Source organism: Solea senegalensis, linkage group LG6 (assembly GCF_019176455.1).
Source record: "Solea senegalensis isolate Sse05_10M linkage group LG6, IFAPA_SoseM_1, whole genome shotgun sequence".
NCBI lineage: Eukaryota > Metazoa > Chordata > Actinopteri > Pleuronectiformes > Soleidae > Solea > Solea senegalensis.
The window spans coordinates 16,944,184-16,962,823 of record NC_058026.1 but is presented as its reverse complement, the minus strand read 5'-3'; the positions used below and the strand labels follow the sequence as shown (position 1 = coordinate 16,962,823).

General features: G+C 40.1%; 1 protein-coding gene across 2 annotated transcripts in view; it reads right to left on the bottom strand.

The window, feature by feature from the left end:
* The window catches only part of LOC122771383 (VPS10 domain-containing receptor SorCS3-like), a 270,421-nt gene that overhangs the window by 18,189 nt on the left and 233,592 nt on the right, over nucleotides 1-18,640 (bottom strand). For both annotated transcript variants that reach the window (XM_044028934.1, XM_044028933.1), the window contains 3 exons: nucleotides 13,684-13,797; nucleotides 13,026-13,197; nucleotides 6,465-6,651 (listed from right to left, as the gene is read on the bottom strand). In XM_044028934.1, coding sequence (XP_043884869.1) covers nucleotides 6,465-6,651; nucleotides 13,026-13,197; nucleotides 13,684-13,797 — 473 coding nt within the window. The remainder of the gene's footprint in view (nucleotides 1-6,464; nucleotides 6,652-13,025; nucleotides 13,198-13,683; nucleotides 13,798-18,640) is intronic.

Here is an 18,640-nt window from a genome sequence, read left to right as displayed (position 1 = left end):
TAGGGGCCATCTCCACTGCCTCCTACAGTTTTAAAAACTGATATCAACCTCTGTTTAAGAAGAGTTGAAACTAGTGATTGAGACCATTAACTCCTCAGGAAAAGGTTTTCCCCATAAACTTCCATTCAAATGTGTTGGTCTTGCCATCAGTGAATTAGCTCGTCGGTGGCTAACGGCTGCTTCTGTCCTAGTTTTAAACCAGAGAGCTATTTCTCATATACAGTCAGTGCATGTGTGAATGAATGTGACCTTGAATAACCTATGCTAGTTTCTGTGTAATAACCATAAATCAAGACAAGAAAAAGCTCAGTAATCTGGACAAGATCACATTTCCTTTGGCAGTTTTGCCCTGTGTAAACATAACCTTTGAAAGACCATATATCAGTTATTCTAATCTCTCTCCTGACTTATTTATTAGACATTAGACTGATGAGCTCACTCAGCAGCAAATTAATATCTGGGGAAATTCAAAAATCTGGTTCAAGTGCCATATTCCACAGTGACAAATGATCAAATGACTTTCTGATTTTGTCTGACTGCTTGAAATAGTCATTAACAATTTCTGTCCTTCTTGTTCTAATGAAGATTTAACATGATTTCATTGTGAAACTGAAAAAGTTGTATGTAGGGTTGCCAACTGTCCCGTATTAGCCAGGACGTCCCATATATTGGGCCTTATTTATTTGTCCCGTACACGCCCTCTCTTGTCCCGTTTATTGACTGCTACGCTGATCTAAGCACTGAATGATACAACAACAACAGCAGCAGTGCTGACGTCCCACCTCGCGCCGGGAGGTGAGGATGAGTCGCACATGGTCAGTATACTGTAAGTAAACATGCAAATTCATCCAAATTAAACAATGGATAAACCTGCAATAAAGAAGAGACTGTGCAGCTACAACAAATTATGGTAAGTTAAAAAGACGTGGGGTATGCCCGTCAGTGGTGATTCAACAAATCATTTTGTTGAATTCGGGAGGGAATTTTTAGTTGGTAATCGACAGATGGTGCACATTCTGAGTCACCGCTATTTTATTCCTCTGCAAACACCTTAAAACAACTCACTGTATATTCACACAAAACCATACTCGTCACCTTTTGTCCCTTATTTCACAGTGACAAAGTTGGCAACCCTAGTTGTATGTGACTTCAAATGAACACTAACGTAACGTAGATTAACGACGTTAATGAAAACTCATAAGAATAAAGGAGGTTAATAAGAAGTTTGGGGTGCTTTCTTTTCATGTCGTCATCTCAGAAGTAACTAATGTGTCTGTTCGCCTCAAGGTGTCCACTTATTCTCATGTCCTGCCACTCTCCTTCAGCCACTAAATACTCCATCTGTTTGTTGTTCATAAACTCTACTGTAGAGAAAGTTTACAATGATGACGTCTACTAGCTTTAAAATGCTAACGTGTTAGCGACAAAGTCTGCTAGCTTAAATACTAACGCGTTAGCGATAAAGTCCGCTAGCTTAAATACTAACACATATGCAATAAAGTCAGCTAGCTTAAAAACTAACACATTAGCGATAAAGTCCAATATGTAACTTCCTTCAATAAACATTCATTAAAAAAAAAAAAAAGCTTGTGGTCCTTTTGTCCTATTTGCATTATGTGTGCACATATACAATAATGGCAAACCAAATGTTAAATACATGAAACAGTTCATAAACTTCAACTTTTAGATGGACAAAAAAAAGTTGTAGCGACTTAGTCGACATAAAGTAAATATATACTTAATACTGTAATATAATACTTTTAATACTTGATACTGTTAAATGAGTAACTTATAATAAAACCACCGTGGGTTTTTCCGTTGTTTATTTGTGAACGGTTACATTCACCCCACAGATTACCACAAAGAAAAAAAATAAAATCTATTTTTCACTCTAAAGTTTTCTGAGAAGTTTCTAATATTTTCAGCCTCTGTCTTTATCTCAGCGTGGCGTCTATCTTCAGACCAAATGATTTAACTCAAGCACATAAGACGTTATGAAAATGAATGCCTCTAATCTCCTATTTTATTAAGGTAATGTTATTTTTCCTCAAACGCCTGCTCACTGAGCTGAAACACCAAACTGTTTTCATCTGTCTGTACTTTAGCTCTGATTTGAGCCATTACTTAAATTATGATAATACTTTTTATTTCATCTCTTTCACTTTTATTACATCCTTTAAATTAATTATTATTATTTTTGCCTTGTTTATACATCTGTCATGAGAAATTATCTATAAACAAATTAAATACAATAAATAAATAGTAAATATGGCAAATAAAGCTTTCTTCTCAGATTAAAATAGAGTAATAGTGTTTCAGACCACTTTATATTTACATTGTCTAAAACAGGCCTCAATGTTTTGTCTAACTGTTCTGTAATCAAAATAATATGTGTTCTATTTTATGTAATATATATTTGAAGGTGGAAAGTGATGGATTTGACTGATTCTAAATTGTAATTGAAAATAAAGGCCTCTGAGGGAGAAACTCATGCTCCTGATTTTATTATCTGGTGATTTCAGGTTCAGATACAACAAATAATGGAAGATGAGTGCTAAAGCGAGTCATATTTCAACTGGAAGGTCGAGGGTTTGACTCTCTACGTACAAATACTGTACACACATGATATGTAACAGCATGAATGCCATGTGTATGCATACAGAGAGCAAATTAGCATAATTCAAGTAAAGTTCAAGCAAATTTGGTTCCCCATGTTTCAGGTAGTGTTTCTTCATGAAAATGTGAATTAAAAAGTGAAAAGACAAACTTCATGTTCAGAGACTGGAGTCCTTCTTTCAGGATCCACAGAAGTTAATCACTTATTGTTATCAGTGGAAAACAAAAAAACTTTACAGGGGTGACACAGAGCAACATTAGCAGCTGCTTTGGAACTCAATATGCACTTTAAAGACTCTGTGTCACCGATGAGTCACACTGTCCCTGAAATAAAGAGGTGGGAAAAAACTCAACATAATCATCGTCTGCAGTGGAAGAAGGTGAAGAGTCGGTGATGCACGATGATGCTGACTGTGTGAGTGCTCCTGTCCTGTCTCTCATCAGACACAAAGCAGAGGAGGAAGTAGCGAACTTTAGGTAAATGATCTAAAAATACTGTCGTTTGCGTGGCAACAATTAACAAGTCAGTGACCAATCAGCAACCATCTCCAGATGGATGATGCATAAACAGCTGCAGGATGAAGGAGTTGTGTGCTCCCATCGTCATTTGCAGATATAATCAGGACTTGTAGTAGTAAATATATTTAAAATAATGACAATATTGGCTTCAAAATGATGAAATGTGCAGTGCATTAATGAAAATAAGCTACCTTTAATAAGAGCAGACAAACAAAGTGACTTTGAAGTTCCCTTCAGGCCCTAGATGTCAACGGAACGAAGCGTAAACTATCTCTTTCTTTGTTGTTTTCCGTAAACATTTCAGTCTCTCGTCTCATCCAAACAAAACCCCAGACGCTGTCATTTATATGCCAGGCCTGTATGTGGGGCTGTAGAGCTGCTACAGAAATACACTAAAACCAGAGAAGAGAGTGTTGAGTAAGTGCTGTGTATTGAGGTTTTTGAAATAAAACTTTATCACTGTAGTGTCTTTTTGCCCATCAAAAAAGGCCACACCGGTTCTGACGCGTGTAAAATGATCCTCCATAGTTTATCCAAAATGTAACTATTTATAATTTAAAACAATTACTCAGTCAAAATATACTATAACAAACCATTAAACACGGTCAAAAAAAAAACTGTATGCGTCTCCTCCTGATTGGGCAACAACCCACGTTCCCATTAATCTGAGGTTTATCACCTTTGCCTAACGAGAGCACGTCCTTCTGGTGGGCGGTTCCAAACACTAAAACAACAAAAATGTCGCTTACAAGTACAACGTATACAATCACGGACAAAAAGAGACAGAACGAAGAAAGCCAAGACGACTGAGGAGAGTAAATAAACCCAAACAATCTCCAAGCACAAGAGGAGGAAGACGATAAGGATGAAAACAAGCGACAGTGAGTGCAAGTGAGAGGTGGGATTACGACACCAGTGTTTTCCCAAAGCAGCATATTGGTTTGTCTATACGAAAACGCAAGGGTGGCATTTTGAGATTGTCCCACTCTGGGAACCCATTTTCAAAAAAATGATAGAAACCGTTAGTGGATTCCTCCCCACTCGTTTCGTGTGGACGGCCCCTAAATCATTCATACACGTCATGGTTCTTGCATGAGGCCAATTGGTAATTCATTTGAAAAGCTGTCATTGTTTTTTGAAAGCATCAGCTACGCTGTGGAATAAACACTCGCTGACACAGCGGGAAACTAACAGTTAACATTGCCTGAACAAATCAATAAAATCATACCTAACGAGACAAAAAAAAAAAGAAAACCTCTTAGCACATATTGAAAATAACTTGTATGGTTTTCTTTGAAACTGTGGTTTGTAATGTCAGCCGCTACACTTTAAAAACAACCCATTGTTCGGCATTTATGTTCTCAGGAAACCAGCAATTAACAGCCTCACTCTGCAGAGTCTGCGCCTGCCCACACTCTAAGTGTGTAGTGACCTTTTCTCTGAGACGTGTTTACGTCTATCACAGGTGTTAGATTATGCAGTCCTACATGCTCTGTACAGTCAGTGAAGCATGTTTAGTGGCTGTATAATATATAAACAGCCCATTACTGCGTCAGATGAGATGCTTGTTTCTCATATCAACCATAAGTGAGAATGTGGAGAAAAAACAAGCAACTGCTATAATATTTTTGGCTTGAAGAGCTAATGATTAAAGAATACTTCATCACCTCTGACTCTGCTGTGCAGAGAGAACTAGCGTTTCACATGCACCATCATGTGTTTTTCTCACTTGGCCCAGACAACCAATCAAATCAAAAACCAAGCCATTAAAGTCTCTCATCAAAAGAACACTGACAATTCTGGACAATAACATCTTAAGTAAGTATAACATTTTGGATTTTGATAATTATCAGATATTCATGGCTGCTTGCCTCATCTTTAGAGTTTCAAGTAAACTTGCTCCCCCTCCCTTGATGGATTTTATAAAGTAAAAAAAACAGCAGTCGAGTAAACGCCAGAGCATTGACCAGAGGGGACTGCAGCGCACAAAGGCGCAGGACTAAATTTGGCCAAATGGTGGGGTCTATCAGAGGCACACAGTCACGGAACAGGCTACCAGCCCATATCAGAAACTGTGACACCTATTCACCGTTAGAAATTGCACTGAAACAGTGGTTGAAAACTAACCAGACATGCACTTACAGTTAGATTATTCACTTTTTCTTTCTTTCTCTTGGGCCCCAAAGTCTTTTAACTTACATGTAACTATGTCTATGGTTTACTTGTAATGTGTAATGTCTTGTGATTTATGTCCTGCTGAATGTCTACTGTACTAACCTGCCTTAGGACAACGGATGAAAACGAGCTATTGTGCCAACTCCGGCATACTTACGTTGTCGCTCTATGCTGACGTGTTGATAATATGCATTGTCCTAATTCAAACAAACAAATAAATAAATCAAGAGGTTTGATTACAACCCCAGACCCCAGCTTTTAATGGGCTTCATCAAGTCATCAGGTAAATAAGATTTTCATTTTAGGCCAGGTTGAACCCCTCATGGCTAACAACTAAAACAGCTACTAAAAGACAATGAAGACAAATGATAGATATTCTAAGTCAGACCAGAGAAGTTAATGGGCTGACTCATATTTAAGCTGGAGTTCTAAGAGACGCTCAGTGCATATAGTGAGTTATTATGTACATCCTTAGAAACTAATGCAAGGTGTCGGCAAGACGCAGTATTCACGTTAATCGTAGGGCAGTGCAGAGGCAGTGCAGCCTTTGTACCCTGATTGTTTTATCAGTTTGATGTCAAACGTGTACAACGTAACATTTTACACCATTGCTGTGTTCTGTCACGTGCAGTACTATTGGAATTCTCAAACTCAAAAAGCGCGGCCGTTTGCTAAGGCTCAAAAACCTGGGTTTTACAATCCGCCACTTGAAATGTTTACATTCGGATCCACTGAATCCATCTGTATAGAACTTTACCTGATCATAAGCATGACACAATTCATCCTGATCTCTAATCTACATGCCGGTGTGTCCTTGGGCAAGACATTTAACCCCACGTTGCTCCTGGCGGCCGCGCTGGCAGCGTATGAATGAGTATGGAAGATGAGTGATAGAAGATGCGCTGGATCAAAGTGTGAGTGTACGGGTGTGAATGGCAAAATTGTACGGTCCCCACGGTCACTGCCTGCTTGGTGTGTTTGGACTGTGACAGTACAGGACAGCGAGGCGATCAGCGAGAAAATCATCCTAAAACTTAAAGTAAGGGGAACAGGGTTTTGTAAAAAGAAAAGGTCACGGGTCATTCTGAAGGAAATAATGCCCCTATGTTAAAACCAAAAGCAGCATGTACTTGTGTCACAGTGTAGGTGCTTACATGTGACATGCAGGAAAAGTGTCGTGGTGTCATAACCCAGTGTGTTCTCTGCCAGCGCTGTGACACGGAATATTCCAGCAGACTTATAGACGTGCTTGATGCCCTCCTCAGTCCAGCTCAGGTTGGAATAGGACACGGCTGTGCCATCCCCAAAATCCAGCTGGATGTTGGTCCGCAAAGAGTCACCCTGAAACACAGCGCAGCAAGGCGTCAGTACATCATGTGACACAATGCTCCCATGCATCTACAGAAGACTGCAGGACACCTCAGACGACAGATAAGACCTCAGTGAATTTACAAAGTTGATTAAGTTCAACAGTGTAGCTTTAAGCAGGTCATACTGTGAACCACTGTGTAAGCTCTTCCCTCATGATGAATCATTTCTATCCCAGAGTTTGGTTCCTTTAGTGGCAGGAAAGGTCATGCACTCACACATCCAGCTGCCAAAATTAAACATTCATGTAGTTACAACATCTGAATCAACAGCAGACAAGATTTAATATCAAACACGATTCAGGGAGAGAAACACATGTCCATGTTGCGCTTTCAGCCCGACTGGAAGAAACATTATCATAGTAAAAATGACACTAGTCATATGCAGTGTTTTAGAGTGAAGGGACATAATCACATGATGGTGGTAGCCTTAACTAAATAAATAAATAAATAAATACAAAATAACATTTCCTGGAGATACAGATACATTGTGTCCACTTCTGCTGAACCGAAGAATTCTGAAGTCAAGCTCATGGAGTGATGGGAAGTTCAACCCTGTTCATTTTTCCCCTGTTTCCCAAACACTCTCACCAGTAAACTGATGAAATGACATTTGCATGTATTATCATCAGGGAACTACAGTGGCCTTTGCATCCAGGAAGGATGTTCTGTAGTGGCTGTTTTTTCATGATGGTGGTCGCTCTTCAATATTTATTTTAAAGCTAGTATACACCTATAAAAGCATAGTTAAAGCTAATATATTAAATTCAATTCCCACAATAATAATAAAATAAAATTTATATATTAAATTATATTTTTTGTATAGGTCAGTTAATCCCTATTTGAAGTTAGGCTCCTTGTTTTTGGTGTATGATTGATTTTGCTATCATCATTTACTCTGTTTTATTCGCTTCGCCCCCGATCATCTTGACACATTTTTGAATATCGTCATGATGACATGATATCGCAAGAATGTTTTAGCTGGAACGCAATGGTTCTTAATCACTCAAATGTGCGTGGATTAATATGGACTGAAATACGGCCGTTACATTTGTCTGTCCTGCTTATAGCTCAGTACCTGTGAGCAGCAGTTCAGCCGGCGAGGTGACAGTGACAGAATGACAGCGTTAGTTTCATGGATGTATTTTTGGAATACACAGTAAGATGCAAGTCGTGCTGCATCTTAGAGGTGCTGAGAGGACGAGGATGATGATGACGATGATTGTGAGTGAGATTCATAACCCTTGGTCGGTTTCTTTAGGGTTATTAATCGTTATTATTTATTATATGCCTCGAGAACATTGGAGAAGACTGAGACCTAGGAAGATTGTATGTGTCATCTTGAGGACTGATCTTCAGAATGCATTGTTCCCCAAAAAAGTTCCCTCAGAATTATCCCTCAGAAGGAAGGAAGGAAGGAAAGGAAGAGTGTATGACTGAAGAATACATTTGCTGCTACCTCAACAAGCTTCTTTCTGTTTGCTCATTACAAACTTTGCAAATATTAATCTGCAAAACAAATAATTTGGTGAATGTTAAAACAACGACAACCCTGCATTATTTAAATACATTTTGTAACGTCATCTTTCTTCTTTCTTTCTTTCTCTCTTCAGTGTTAATATTACGTATGCATGTCACACAGAGAGTGTGCACACGGGCACATCTGTGTATCCCACCGTGTTTGTCTTTGCGTGGTGTTGCAGTATTCAGATGCCTGCTCTGTTTTTCCTCTGGGAATCACATCTGGCATCGTCCAAGGATGAGCGCACAGCAGCACAAGGTTTGTTGGCTCCAGCTGCCGTAGCGACCAAATCTGAGCTTCCTCCACCTCCCCAGGCCTATGAAAGCAAACTCCCAGCCACCCCTTGGCATACGAGACTGGAGGGATCTTCATTTGTAACACTGCATTAGGATGGCAGCTCTGCTAATATGCACAATCAAACAAAAGTAAAAACCTTTTTTTTCCCCCCTTCTCTTTCTGCTCTCTTGCCCCTTCCATCCCTCTCTATCTGAGCCCCTTCTTTGTGTGCCTCCGAGTGTGACAACACAGAAGGTTTGCTTGAGGCTTCTGGGGATATTCTGTGTCACTTTGCCTGGGAAATGATATTTGTGATTGGCTGGAGAGAATGAGGAAGAGCTAAGAGAAAGGGTCTGACAGCGTGGGCATTGTTTAGAGCTGTAATGAGCTGGCACACAAACAGAGCCTGCGCTTGGCGATGCCAATGTCACTCAGTTTTTCCCGGTGTTCTTTGTCCATTGTGTGCCCATGCTTGCTCTCCATGTCAGCCACGACGGAATTCACTCCTCTGAATGACACTGACACTGACCCGTTGCTCTAAATGTCACTCTTTGTGTGGGCATATCGCTCACAACTGTTGTAATCGCGGACAAGGATTTTGGATAAACAAAACAAGCATTTGTTGACGTGCGTGTCAAAACTGAACTCCAGTCTCCAGCCCATCACACGGCCAACATACACAGAGGAACAACCATTCACTCACAATGAGAAGATGATGCAAAGTCCACACAGAAAAGGCCGAACCAGTGACCTTCTTTTCTGTGGCAACAATGCTCGCCGCTGTATCACCATGTCACCCTAGCAAAGGTAAATTATAGTCAATGTAAGACATGTACTGACCCATACTACATTCAGTACTAAATGTGCTGAAAACTATGGGCTGTGTATTTAGTATAGTTTAGTTTTAACCCTGCCTTTACATCATGACTGGGTCTCACCAATCTTGTTGTTATGGCTGGGACTGTGTGTACTAACCCCACTAAAGTCAAGGATTTGCAATTGTACAGATTCATATTCATGCTTCAAAGAATAAATCAATTAAGAAACTTCTCTGTCGCCGGCTCTCCGTATCCAAAGCAACCTGGATCATTTCTCATCCAAATAACGATCTTTATGACGACGACGGAGTACGGTCGCGATGAAGTGCAGGGGATCCGATATTAGTAAAACGTGTTGGCAGAGCGCACTTTTCATTGTTTTCACTCCGTGCTCCGTCTCACCCTCTTTGTGTAGCAGACGCTTTAGTGCTGCAGTTAAGGGAATAACTTCTGCCATGATTGCATCAGATAAGCTGATCTCTTTAGTTAACTGCTCAAAGGGGGCGAGAAGCGAGAGAATGTTCTCTGGGGTGAAGCGAATGTCGCGGGGAGTTCATATTCTGTGCTGTATGCAGCCAAGTTTCACTTTTGCGCGAAGAGACTTTTCAGCATTGAGCATGTACTCACACCTTGTTGGAACCGTTTTATTGGTGTTCCAAACTGATCTTGGACAGACTCTAAGCGGGAACAGACAGGCGTGTGCTGGCCAAGGTTATGAGGAGGTCCTCATAACATCCTGATGTTAAAAGTCATTGGGCCATTTTTGGTGCATCGCGAATGATTGCATTCAGTATTCATTTTTGTTCTTACTTTTCACCATTGTTGTCTCTTGTTAGTCGTTGGAAGTTGGTCACAGATTGGTCTGAGTGGCAGATATCTCACGGACTCCGCAACAAAACTTTTCATATCTGGTACCAGCTGACCATCAGTCCCTGTCAATGTTTACACTGTAAATATCAAAATATTCAATGCTCATGCTGCACTTACTATCCTAATTCTATTCTAATTGTCCTATGTTTCTATATTGTAACATTAATAGATGTAACAATGCTTATTAAATGTTTATTATTTATTCCATTTTTATCTTGACTGCTTCGCTGCTGTAACACTGGAAATGTCCCTGTTGTGGCACGAGTAAGGAATGATCTCATCCCAACAAGTTTGAATATGAGTAACACTGTGAGCGGTTAATATTTGATCTAGTATTTCTCAGTAGTCCTGTGTGTCATGTTTGATCACAGTGCTCATTGGCAGGAGACTCAACAGAGCTTTTCCTCTTAGACAGAGACATGTTTTATAAAACGACAACATGAGTTCAGAACAACTGCGGAACATTCTCCCCCCAAATGTGAGTGGAGTGCCAAACAGATAGCGACTCATTAATATTCGAACTGACAAAACAATTACTCGGGAGATCACAAGGTTTTAATAACCAAGATGGACTTATTGTGCAAGTCTGTTGAACTGTGTGCACTTGATGAGACGCCTTCTAACACAGAATAGGATACAGGGATATGCCCACAAATCCACATCAAGCGGAACGCTTGCATAAAATTACACCTTTCTAAATGAATCCTGTAGGGTTTTTCATTCCTTAAGGGTACAATTAAAACGACATTAGAAAAGCAAAAGTATCAACTAAAACTCGCCTGTGTTTCCTGTGGCGAACAAAAGAACCTCCGTGATGTAAGGGCAGAAATGAAGCACGCTGTCGCCTGTGTGCATTCTCCAACTGGAGCACTTTAGTTACCTCATTTGTGCCAGCTTAAGTGAAGCCAACGCTGATTCATGACAACACTGAGCCAACAGGGAAGCACATTCATCCACAAGCAGGAACTCAGTGCTCCATGAATGCAGCGGGTGAGGATTTTTGTAATATAATCTAGATGTTCTACAAGGCCAAACGCTCTCCATAACTCTGTAGTCCTGAACCCCAGGCTTGACACGTAGATTTAAGATATTATGTGGAGTTTGGCAGGGGTACCCAAACTTTTCCAAACTGCTTACTTTGGCCACCCATTTACTATGTGTGTATGCTTATTAGTCATGATTCTGAAATACAAAATATTTTATTTTATTTGACAAAACCTTTAAGACAATTTCATCTTTCTCCAAATCATCGTGATTATTCTCTATTGCTATTATATGAAGATACATGACTTGCTTCCTATTCATACTTTGGCTGATTCCACTGTTGCTTCAACTATAGTTGAATCTGAAGTGAAACTTATCTTAAACAGGGGGCATTTCCAAACGTATTTACTCGAGACAGTCTTTGTTTGTCTTTGTCTCTTTAAATACTATAAAGTAATATACTTAATATAAGGTTGTGAAAAACAAAACTCACAATATTAAAAGATCACAGTTTAAGAAAGTCACATTAAAGTGCATGTGAAGGAAATACGAATTACGATTCTCCTCCTCATTTTGTATGTAGGCGGGTCTAAAAATATGGCTCAATGATGCACAGGAGCCACAGTGACCATTAGGACTGCCCCTGACTAATTTTCTTCATCACCGTTGGTCCTCATTTGAGTTAATTTGTCGACTAATCACTGGCACGTTGAAGATTTGAATGGATGCCCTTTTTGCTCCCAGATCAGATCAAATCTCATTGTAAAAACCTGCATTTTTAGCTTCCGGGGGCCACAGGGATGAGACTATTTTATAAATCTAGTTATCACTGTGTAGAACAACAGGTTTCTATCACATGCAAAACAAAGGTGTGCTTTTTTTCTTACATTTCCTTGTGTGCGTGTGTGTGTGTGTGTGTGTGTGTGTGTGTGTGCCAGAGTCTCTTTAGCCAATGAAATATTTAAGGCCATTTGCGTTCCCTCTGTTGCAGGCTTCATGAATATAAATTAAACTTTGAATTCATCTGGAGGATTCTCTCAAAGAGGTCTGATACCACAAGGATTCATACTGCACCCCTTTTAATAATACTTTTTAGCTTGCTTTCCCTCCTCTGTCACCCCCAGACAACCCCCCTCTTAATGAAAGAAACAACCCTTGATTCCTCAACTCATCACACAGTAATATGACAACTGGGTCCAGATAACACCCTGGGGAGGACACACTTACCTTGAGCTAGCGCAATAGGAGGAAAACACTATTACTGATGCCCCAAAGCTTGCAGTTCATACCAATAGATCACATTCTGGCTGAGGAACTTGTGAGGCAATGTCCTTGTGAGCAGGCACGACTCTAAGTACCCCTCACTCACTCATTCACTCACTCACTGACAGGGTCTCTTACTTCTGCCACTGGCTCAGAACTCTTATTTAATTGTTGAAGCCTGTTTGCAACATAGTCTGAAACAGAATGTGTGCTTTGGGATTCAGAGGTAGAGGACATCATATCATCTGCATATAACAACACATGAGCCCAAGGATGTGTCCTTGATGTAACATGAACGACGTCTCTGACTCTACATACTACAACTGAAACATGTTCAGGACAGTAACGATTCATTTAGTTTTTTTAATCAAAACCAGGTATTTGAAGAAGATCGATTTAAAGCTCTACTGATAAATATGTTATGAACATAGTAAAAAGCGCTGAAGTGGAAACCGGTTGATGAGAAACAACTCTGAAAACAGAGTTCTAAGTGAATGATAATGTACTGCTGTGCAAATATAATGTTGGATGGGTTTTTCGCTTTCACTGTTATTTCAGCTTTCCATAAAAATCCTCTGAATGCATAATAAATGGGCCATAATATGGTGTTCTTACCTCGTCGAGATGCACCAGAAAGGTGATGTTGCTGCCCAGGTTGGCCGTGAGTTTGCCATCTTTGGTGGTCACCGAGAGTCCTTTAGGAGATCTGTTGGGACACTGCTGCTTCCTTGCTGTATACATTTCTTTCACTCCTTTGGTGCAATTATTCAGCACCACCTTACGATACCTTTGGAAAGGCACAACAAGCTGAGTTTTCCTCCGTGCACCACTCAATCTTTTCAAGTCTATACATCCCCTTCAGTTTTTCTTATAACCCCAGAAGATAAGCTGAGTTGATCTGATCCATAGATTCCCGTAGGCTGTTGTGTTGGTGCAAAAACAAACTGGATGACCTCTGATATTTTAAGCTTTGTCACAGGCTGAAAGATACAGTGCAAAGCTTAATCACAACTGTGTAACACAGAGCACTCCCACTGTGATTCAACTTTAAATGGAGTTTATCGCCCGGGGGAGCCTTCAAAACAAATACAGCAGACATGTCTGACTTGGAGGAAAACATTGATTCTGAGGGAAAGTCAATTAAAAAAGCAAATGCAAAGTTTCTGTTGTTCACACATTATATCTGTGATGAAGTGGCTGATAACATGAACAAAAGAAAACTCGAGGTAAATGTACTGTATATGTAACTTTCATTAAATCTGACAGTCCTTACCCAGTGCTGTTGAAGTAGTTTTGTCCCTGGCTGCAGCTTCGTGACACAATGGCGGGATTGAACCAGAAGGAGGGCCGACAGTTCCCGTCCCCACGTCTCTCATATCCATAGTCACTGTCAGACAACAAAGCACCTGATCAATATCAGCATGTGAAGAGGGACATATTATCATACAGTGATCCTACATCCCTGTTCATCTTATCGCTCTCATTACACCAGGTGGCCTGGGGCCTGTCTGGCACACAGACCGTTGTTATTATGTATTGATTAGAGCCACTGTTGACAATGTGCTGAAGCCGTGTTTATGAAAATACACCCTGGAGGGGAGTTTTTTTTTTTCTTTTTTTCCTTTCCCCATACATAATGTCGACTTATTCTCAGTTGCCGCCTCGTGTCACAACATGATTCACATCTCACAGAGCAGGGTGAGCCAGTGCCCATCATACTATTGGCCATGACTTTGATTTATCCATTAAATATAGCGAGCCAGAACAAACAAAACCAACAAGCCCGTGGCTGACCAGTCCACTTTGATTCTGTGATTACGGCAGTGTGAACTCTTCATTAACAAGCTGTCCAGGCCTGTTACACAGATGCATGATGCAAAAGAGGTGAAAGGCCAGAGGGGAGACAAAACAGCGAGATAATACATATGGGTTCTTGTGAATGAGTATGATAAAGGTCGCCTATACGTTTCCTTGACTTCACCACATTAAATTACACTTTCAAAGTTAAATGGATCCATCCTTAAATTAAAGGTCCACCTTCCCTGTGGTATTTTATTCCCCACTATGCATTTTCCGCTGTTTGTGGTCTATTTAACAATAACGTAGACCACATTTCATGAGCAAATGTTACCAGCCTGGAATCTGATTTACAAGCATCAGCAAGTGTCTAGAAGTCAACTATTCAACCAACACAGTCAACTCTGTATAATTACACTGATGATATTTGCTAACCTCGTCTTACTATATTACATTATGAGAGATATCCTTTAAAATGCTTCACATGTTTTACCCGACACTTTTCTACCAAGACTGAAAAATAACCTTTTGTGGAGAGCACAAGGAGACACATTCATTCAGGTCCTGTTCTCACACTGTGAGTTTATGGAGTAACCTGTCACATTATATTTGTGATCATATCCACCACAATTTGACTTTACTTTGGAAACATGTATTGTTTGGCTGCATAATAATATTATCTCTTAACATTCCCAAAAGACAAAAAATCTACAAAACAAAGACAAACAAAGACAAGCTTTGTAAACTTTACAAGATTTTCTGGAATGGTCTGTCTTTTTGTTTTCATTCTTTGTGATAACTTTTATTCCCTTGTTGATTTATTGGTTTATTATGTCGATCGTATATATTGTATTGTATACTATATATACTATTGTTGTTGTTTTTACCATGGCCAAGTGGAAAGGGAACTACAGTATGGGTTAAGGGCTCTTTAGAGAGGTTCCTAGCAGAGTATGGCTGAAATACAGAGAAAAATATCCCTATGGAAATTAAGGAAGAACAATATCTATAAACAGTGGTGACGCTAGGACTGCATACACACAACATGGGACCATGAATAATTACTGCAGCTATCTTTACATCAGTGATGGAATCAACTTAAACATGGTCATGGACGTTATAACTTTAAACAGCTTATATTTAATTTTTACAAAATAGCTACTGAATTGTTTTAGTTTAAGTAAATTAAGTTTCATTTTATATTTTTGGAAAATTGGCTCTATCAGGAGGTAAATTTAATTTAATTCGCGTAAAAGCATCGATACATTCCATACATACATGACATCACCATATGGCACACTACATATACATATCCGTAACAACACACATATGTATGTGTGTGTTTGTATCATGTTTCGCTGCCGCAGATTTCACGTCGGTTTCACTTTCCTCTTGAGTGCGCCGCAAGAACCAAGATGTCTTGTTTTTAGAAAAAAGGTGTTATCATAACTGCATATACTGGTGTGAAAATGCATATTCTCACAACACAGAAAGCTCCAAGGCCCAGAGTTGGAATCACAGTTTTTACAACACATGAAATGCCAGCAGGTGAATCAGCCTCTTCCACTCCACAACAGCTCATTTCTCTGCAGGCGTTCAGGTTTTCCACACAGGGTTTTCATTTGAAAACATTTGAAAAGAAAAACTGTTAATTTAAACCTTTTTGATGATCAGTTGAGACCAATTACACTTGGGATGTCTTTGCAGATTTGTTTACATAAATGTAATAGTATAAGGAGCTAAAACCACAAAAACAAGTTCAGGAGAAGTTTTTTTTAACAATTATTTTCTTTCCTTCGTCCCCCCGGCTTTCTTCATTCTGTCTTTGTGTTTGTGATTGAATACTTTGTAATGTTTACTACTGTTACAGCGCCACATATAGGCCTGGTATATATACTACACTGTCTACAGTCGTTATGGGCGGCCTAAGAACGAAAAAGAAAAAAATCTTACTGGGAAACTTCTGTTTTCATGTGGATGAGGAACTAAACACGACTGATTATGTGACAGAGAAGCTCCGAACAAGAAGAAGAAGACAGAAGAGGAAGACTCATACACTTTTTCCTGTGTATGAGTCTGTGTCCTACAGCGAGCTGAAACGCAGATTGTTTTTGTCCTTAAGAGACATTTTAAAATGAAAACCTAGACATACGGATGCCTTTCCCGTTTTTAACAACAATCTGTTTAAATTTGCCAGCATGAGCCAAGTGAGTCCCTGCAGAGATGTAAAACAAGATGTCTCTCTGATATTTTACAAACACTACTTACATACCTACTGTATGTTGGGAAGCCATTTTAATGCCGACAAAATCATGCAACCCTTTAGGATTTGCATACAAATAGAACGTTTTTTTTTTTCACCCCATCTCTTATCAACAGAATTACAAGCTTGGCAAACAGACATTACAGAGACAGACATTGTGAGCAAATTGCATAAAATGGCCCCAAACTTATCAGATTATTGGGAGAACTCATACACCCATGGCGCAAATGAATGAGACGCATGAGTAGCATATGCAATGGATTCTAAATAAATGGCAGGGGGGCAAAAAAGCCCCTGGAGGATGAGCAGTGGAAATCGTGTGTGTGTGTGTGTACAGAACTTCCACTCTTGCCCACACTGCACGCTCCCGTTGTTGCATGACGACACACCCCACCCACTGTGATAAACCACCCACTTTACGCACTTACAAAGCAGGTCATTTGCCCGGATGAAATATAAACACGTCTGTCGCTTTCTGCTACGACAAGAGCAAAATGAGACAAGCTCATTGTAAATACTGCATGCAAAGACTAAGTAACAAATACTCTTTAATAAAGCATTAAGCATGGAGTGAGAACACTGTGGCCTTTGTCCTTCTGTGACAGTATAGGGATAAGCTCATACCATACTCAGTATCGGTCCAATACTGGTCAAAATCACTGGATCAGATTAAAATGTAAAATCCAAAAATCCATATTGGGCGCATCACTATGCACAGACTGTAAAAATGTGAATACAAATCAGCAACAATGTGGGGACAAGGTGGTCTCAAAGAAGAACATTACGGTGTATCCCAACAACATTAAAAACTGTATGAGTAGGAAGAAGATAGCTTTTAAAAAGCGAAGGTAATTAAAAAAAAAGAACTCAACCAGCTGCTGAGAGATGCCAAGAGGCACCACAAGGACATTTTAGAACCAAGGTGTATGTCTATAGATTCTAAAAACTGGAAACTACTGAAAAGTTCCTCGTTACTGATAATGATCTAGAAAAAGCCAATGAATTGAACCACCTTTCCCAAAGATCTGAAAAGAGAATTTGCACAGGAAAATGTTTCCATTGATCCAGATTGCAGGACTTTCTTTTATCCAGTCAATCTCTGCACTGCTTCTGAAGGCATGTGCAGATGAACTCGTCCCAGCTTGGTGCCCCATTTCCCAGCAGTCGGTGGCGATGCATAGTGTGCCTGCATCCTGGAGAAAAATCCATTATACTTTCCATAGCTAAGAAAGAATGTCCCACTGACAATAACGATTTTAGATCTGCGGCCCTGACTTCTATCCTGATGAAGTGCTTTGAGTAGTACATGGTGTCTTTGCTTAAAGCAGAGGTCAAATTGGCACTTTGACCCGCTTCAATTTGCTTACAGGCAGGGAGGGGGAACTGATCCGATAGCATCAGCCACCTGGATATTAAAGCACTCAGAAGGCACCAAAGCCTCTGCACAGATTTTAGTTCAGGTTGTAACACAGTCCAGTCTCATCTGCCAATTTTAAAACTGAAACGGATGAGTTCAAGAAATGTTCTAATCCATTGATATTTCTCTTTTTTTCAACCAACAGAAGTCAGCAGCCTCTCGCAGGGTTCTATTCCCGGATGTTCGACCAACCCTCCACACCCCCGGTGACTTTGTTTTTAAAATTTCGATCCACAGCCAAAGACATATAAGCACAAACAGCCTATTTCTCAGAAATAGAAAACTTTGTGCATTGGTGTGACACCGACCATCTCGTTTTAAATGAGGCGAAAACCCAGGCTCACAGTCGTGTGTTGATGCGGCAGACTCACATCAGTCAGGTCTGCTCTTACAGCCTTCAGCTGGACGGTTCATGTTGAGAGCTTGAGTGCGGTCGTCTACAGCAGAGACACTCAGTGTGTGTGTGGTGTGAGCCAGAGGAGAATGTTTTTATTTTATCCAGCCGTACGAGAGAGCTTACTCAGATATGGGATGTCAGCATGGTGTGGTAACCTGACTGTGCAATTAAAACAACTAAAGCTTTCTGGGTAGGTAAACACTGCTCTGACGGTGATGGGGAAGACAAAGCCCCTGTCCCTTCAGACTTTCTGTTCTTTGGCAGGTTCAGAGGACAGTGATTGACCCATTACATGTCCTCCACACAGAGTATGAGCTTTTACCATGCAGCAGATGTTACAGTCCCCCGCTGGAAAC